The sequence below is a fragment of the Stegastes partitus genome, unplaced genomic scaffold (assembly GCF_000690725.1).
Source record: "Stegastes partitus isolate 25-593 unplaced genomic scaffold, Stegastes_partitus-1.0.2 Scaffold38, whole genome shotgun sequence".
In the NCBI taxonomy this organism is placed as follows: domain Eukaryota; kingdom Metazoa; phylum Chordata; class Actinopteri; family Pomacentridae; genus Stegastes; species Stegastes partitus.
The window spans coordinates 1,258,519-1,264,518 of record NW_007577769.1 but is presented as its reverse complement, the minus strand read 5'-3'; the positions used below and the strand labels follow the sequence as shown (position 1 = coordinate 1,264,518).

At 38.2% G+C, this 6,000-nt stretch overlaps 1 protein-coding gene across 3 annotated transcripts in view; it reads left to right on the top strand.

Moving 5' to 3' along the window:
- The first annotated feature begins 566 nt into the window (after positions 1–566).
- ap2a1 (adaptor related protein complex 2 subunit alpha 1) overlaps positions 567–6,000 on the top strand; it is a 40,204-nt gene continuing 34,770 nt past the window's right edge. For all 3 annotated transcript variants that reach the window (XM_008303488.1, XM_008303479.1, XM_008303496.1), the window contains exon 1: positions 567–1,367. In XM_008303488.1, coding sequence (XP_008301710.1) covers positions 1,301–1,367 — 67 coding nt within the window. In that variant the 5' untranslated portion in view covers positions 567–1,300. The remainder of the gene's footprint in view (positions 1,368–6,000) is intronic.

Here is a 6,000-nt window from a genome sequence, read left to right as displayed (position 1 = left end):
CACAGCAAGTCAATGTGATGATCTGTTATCAGATCATTATCAAACTGAAATTTAGATGACAGAGATCTAATATTTATTTATCCGGATTTAATTCGGACAGTTCTTTGGTTCTGATGCTGCACCATCCAAAGTGGGATAATCCCCCACAACCAGAAAGATTGTGTTGTTTAATATCATAGACCAATTTTGATATGCTTGAATATAAGATAAAAAAATTATGACAGCAAAGACAATGAAAGTCAGAAATAACTAAATGTCCCATAGTAATTGCAACAAAGAATAATGTGTCATAATATTTACATGGTTGCACAAAGTGTGTTATGTGTTACTCTTGTATGAGTTGCTTTTGGAAGTAAAGCAACTGATGTGCACAAGTAACACATAACATGAAAACGAATGTCAACAGGAAAAAGCCAACAGACGTTGCTCAGCCAAAGCCAAAGATGGTGGAAGCTCTTCGGTTGTACCGAGGATTTCTCCCTCCCCGGTAACAGACCAATCAGCACCGGGCTGCACTCGGCCGACGGAACGGAGCGTACGCGTGCATGAGTGCGTGGCACGGTCACGCTGTTCTGCTATCACGAGCCTTATTCGAGCCGTGGAGTGGAAGCTGGAGAATTAGAACGGACATCAGTTATATACCTTAATACGAACCAAATTCAGTGCGTGATAAAGAGGGCAAGATTATAACTTCATATTGCTGGTTGGCGGTTGAGACTCTCGCCTGAGTTATTCCGGTCAACTGGTGATGTACTTCAGTATTTGAATGATATTGCTAGCCACCTAGCTAGCTAGCTGTTAAGCTAGCTTTACGGTGCGTGACTCGAAGTAACTTAACATTGGATTCTCGGACGATATTCTTAATAACCCATTTTACTACTTTCATCGTAGAGACATCCAAGTAGTGGGTGGTTTTAACTTTAGACAGTGGTTACTGTATGTGTTACGCGTCGCCTCTAATCCTTCCTAGATAAGGATTGAATGAAATAACGTTAGCTTGCATAGCCAGCGGAAACGAGTCAGCTAACAGGGATAACGTTAACTTATCCTGCTGCTGCTTGATCCACCGCCATCCAGCGATTCTAGCAAATGCTATCCGAGCTAGCCACCCAGAAGCAGACAGTCAGCTTGGAAGGTAACCTTCAGTCATAACGATAAAGCGAACGACTTGATCTACAAAGCAGCTAGCTAATACTAAACATTAAGGTGGGCATCTTCCGCTCCAGTCCAGTGTGAAAGACTGACCAACGTCAGTTTATTTTTACGGATAAGGCCGGAGTGAGAACAGAAACCTGCAAAAATGCCGGCTGTGTCGAAAGGAGACGGAATGCGCGGATTAGCGGTGTTCATTTCGGACATCAGAAACTGTAAGTGACTTTTATTCTACTTGCTCTTATGTTTAATTTGATGCTAACAACACCAGTTGACTTTGCTCATGTTGTTGCTGGCCGTACTCATACATGCCGTTGTGAAATGACGCGGCGGCACCAACGCAAACAACAGTAATCGTTTGTAGGGGTGTTTTTTTTTCTTTCCCTTCCTTTTTTTTTTTTTTTTTACTAACGCGTTTTCAAAGCATAGTGCAACAAATAAGTCAGATATTGCCTGTAGCATGACCGCTTTGCGGTCACTTGCGGAAACAGAGTTAATGTAGAAAATTAGATGTTTTGTTTTAGCTGGGGCTTCGGTTAAACAAAACCACAATCATGAACACAAGATACGATAAGCCGTCATTAATCCCGCAATGGGAAGATTTGCAACATCCTTAGAACCGTAGAAATACAGATGTATAAAATAATCTGGAAGTTCATTTGGCAGCTGAAAATAAGTGCTGATGTACTTATTTTAAGCTGGCTACATGGCCATCCTTATGTCTGACAGTATGCACAGCAGTAACTTTGACTGAAACGAAGACAGCACCCTGTCACCACAGGAGAATAAAGGCTGGAGGACCTCTACCTCCACCTGACCCCTGTTCAGACTGGCCCAAAATCCACAAATAAAGTGAAGGCACTGGCAAATATTCAATAAATGAGACATCATAAAATAAATATTTATAGGTAGATACAGTACAGACAAAATGGAAAAACCCATTTCAAAAAATTCTATTTTTAAAATATTTACTTTTGTTTTTTCATAGAAACATTGTGATATTAGAATTTCCGAATGTAATTCTTAAATGCTTAAGAAAAAAAAATCACCATCTATGCCTGTGATACTGGTATGCCACTTTTCAGGGCAGTGTTCCAGTATTACCAGTAACTTTGCAAGACAGCACCATTTAGGTTATGCTTTTGCAGCATACGCTTAAAGTTGGAGTTAGGTTTTCAGTGGGTAATAAATGACAGTGATAGCCTCTGCTTGGTCAAATCTTTGATGCTTTCTGGTTTCATTGTAATTTAAACATGTGTACATGTTGCCCAAAAGCACATTTAAAATTTGGATCTGTGCCACACCAAGTTAATTTGATTTGTTGGTGTTTAAATGGGCACATTTCGGAACAGATGGCAAATAAAATGTGTCCATCAACCACTGTCATGTCACAAATGATTCAAGAGAATAACCAATGTTTTCTCAAAGATTTGCAATATTGTCTAGATATTCCTTCCTGATGATATTGACATTGGTTTCAACTGCATTGCCACTTATGGTAGAAATATTAACCCGACAAACTTTGAGAGGATATGCTGAACACCTAATTGGGACAATCCAACTACTGAAATTAACTAGATGTAGTCAGATAATTTTTCCTAGAAAAAAACTCTCCACTCTGTATGTGTCCATAAAATTCTTATCAGGAGTATGCAATTTCTATATTGTGATATCCATATACAGTTACTCTCATATAAGCTGCCGTTTAAATAATGATTGGGGGCATGAGTTTGACAAACAGACAAAAGGCTGGGTACCAAAAAATAGAGATAGATGAAATTGCCTTTTTATTTTGTTTTGTTTTGAGTTTGTGTTTACTGTGAATCTGGGGAAAATAGACACAAAGGCCTGTCTCTACATCACGGTAAAGAAATGCCCTAATTTTTTTTATTTATTTTTAATTTTTTTTACAATCATGATCTAGAAAAACAATAAAGTTTACAAGAAACTACATGGAAACAATGTTAATAGCTAAAATAACAAAATGGGACTTGTGTATGGGTACTTCAGTTAAATGCAGTCCCTGACAAATCAAACAGCTTCATTACATTGATTCAGTAATGATATAAGAATACAGTCATTTTAGCCTTACTTATACCATCCTATCACAAACCTAGAATTAGCTTCGTAAGTCCACATTTCTAGGTGGTACATAAAATCTCCCATGGACAATGGATGTTTTGTGCATTATCAAATCCAAAATAAACAGCTATTGGAACCCATTCCATGATCAGCCTGTTTATCTATAAACAGTTTCTGCTGGATTTACTTATCATAATGCCTTCTGGGGGTTTTGTACAATAGTGTAACCCAGTCGTTCTGTTTAGTACTGCATGGGAATTAACTTAGCGTAAACTTAGCTAAGATTGCTAACTCAAATATTTGTGTTGTTAAGATGTTGTGGAAACATTACAAACATTGGCCTGGAACTTCTAAGCCTTGCTGCTTGTTTTCTAACGAAGCATTTCAGATTTTATTTGAAATACAGTGAAAACTGAAATGTTTTCATTAGGTGTGATTAGCTGTTAAGTATACAAAATATATGCTTGGTTTAAGTGAGACTGGCTGTTAAGCCGCCAGCGGAACGAATACTCACCCGCCACCCCCTCCCAATTATTCGGGATATTTGTCATTAACTGGACCGAATATCCGGAGAACAGAAAATGCTATTTGGACCAGCCCTACAACCTGGAGGTGTATGGAGGGCATTCAGGGTGAAGCTGCTAAACTGCGCTGAGGTTTAAGTTCTGAGTGGCTAGGCAGGACCAGATGTCATTGGAAGAAGGAGGATGCATTTAGGTGAAAACATTGAGTGCAGAATTATCACATTTGCTAATAATGCTGTCATCTAAACAGCCACATCAAAACTAGGTAAGTAGCTAGCAAGCCAACTTAACATTATGAGACAAAATATGAGGGAAGCTTAAATAACAATATTGAGCGATAGATTTTGTTTGTTTATCCACTTTAGGGCTGCACCTAACGATTTTTTTTATCGATTAATCTAACGACTTTTATTTATTTACTTTTCAATTAATCTAACAATGAATTTGTCAATTATTCTAGCCATTATTTTTATTTACTCGATTAATGACAATAAATTTACCCAAAATAAAAAGCAAAAGCATGTCTTCTTAATATTTCAAGATTTTATTCAAACACATCTCTCAGAAAACAAAACCTTTGTTACAAAAGTAACGAGATTAACCAAAAATATGCAACAAAAAATTGCCCAGTCTTCACTGGTAATCTCGGTTGGCAACATAAATCTCTCCAAAATAAAGTTAAGCAAGAGCTTGCTCAATTCAAGTAAAAAGACATTGTGCAACCTGTGTGGTTTAAATAACACTTTTTTTTTTTTTCTAACAGTGCATCCTCATAATTTCTCTTAAATAACACACACACACCCAAGCGCATACAATCTCTCTCCCCCTCTCCTTCTTTCTCTCTCTCTCTCCCCCTTGTCATCTTACAGTCGTGCAATTTGAGTGACAGTTAACAGGGATATGCATGGATTCAGGTTCTTTTTGTGCTAAAAGTCCTCCACACTGCTTTGCCTCACACATGGACACAATTGTTGGGACCCCTCGGTTAATGAAAGAAAAACCCACAACAGTCACAGAAATAACTTGAATCTGACAAAAGTAATAATAAATAAAAATTCAATGAAAATTAACCAGTGAAAATCAGACATTGCTTTTGAACCGTGGTTCAACAGAATTATTAAATAAATAAATAAAATCATGAAACAAGCCTGGACAAAAATGATGGTACCCCTAGAAAAGGCTGAAAATAATGTGACCAAAAGGACATGTTCAATCAGGGTGTGTCCTCTAATTAGCATCACAGGTGTCTACAAACTTGTAATCAGTCAGTCGGCCTATTTATACGGTTACAAATAGTCACTGTGCTGTTTGGTGACATGGTGTGTACCGCACTAAACATGGACCAGAGGAAGCGAAGAAGAGAGCTGTTTCAGGAGATTAGAAAGAAAATAATAGAGAAGCATGTTAAAGGTAAAGGCTATAAGACCATCTCCAAGCAGCTTGATGTTCCTGTGACTACAGTTGCACATATTATTCAGAATTGTTTTTTTGTTTTGTTTTTTTTACTTTATTGAGGTTCATATTTTTGTACAGGTCCAAAACAATACAAAGCTGAACCTTATTTTCCCACATTTTTTAAACCATTGAACAAACATGAACATACAGCAGGTATCAATAAGCAAACAAGCAAACAGACATTAAATGAAAACAAAGATAAAAAAGTTTTAAAAATACAACAACACACACACAAACAAACAAACAAACAATAAACAAACAATCAACACATTCACCCCTCTACACCACCAGGGTGTCATTGTTTCTCAGATTGACCTGAACAGTGTTCAGAGCAAAGTCCAGACTAGAATGGGATTATTCAGACATGTAAGATCCATGGGACTGTAGCCAACCTCCCTGGACGTGGCCGCAGGAGGAAAATTGATGACAAATCGAAGAGACAGATAATACGAATGGTAACAAAAGAGCCCAGAACAACCTGTAAAGACATTAGAGGTGAGCTCCAAGGTCAAGGTACATCAGGGTCAGATCGCACCATCCGTCGTTGTTTGAGCCAAAGTGGACTTCATGGGAGACGACCAAGGAGGACACCATTGTTGAAAACAAATCATATAAAAGCCAGACTGAAATTTGCCAGGGCTGCAAGGTCGTGCAGTTGGTTAGCACTGTTGCCCCGGGATCTTTCTGCGTGGCAAGTTCTCCCTGTGCAGCGTGGGTTCTCCGCCTTCCTCCCACAGTCCAAAAACATGTTGAGGTTAATTGGTGATTCTAAATTGTCCGTAAGTGT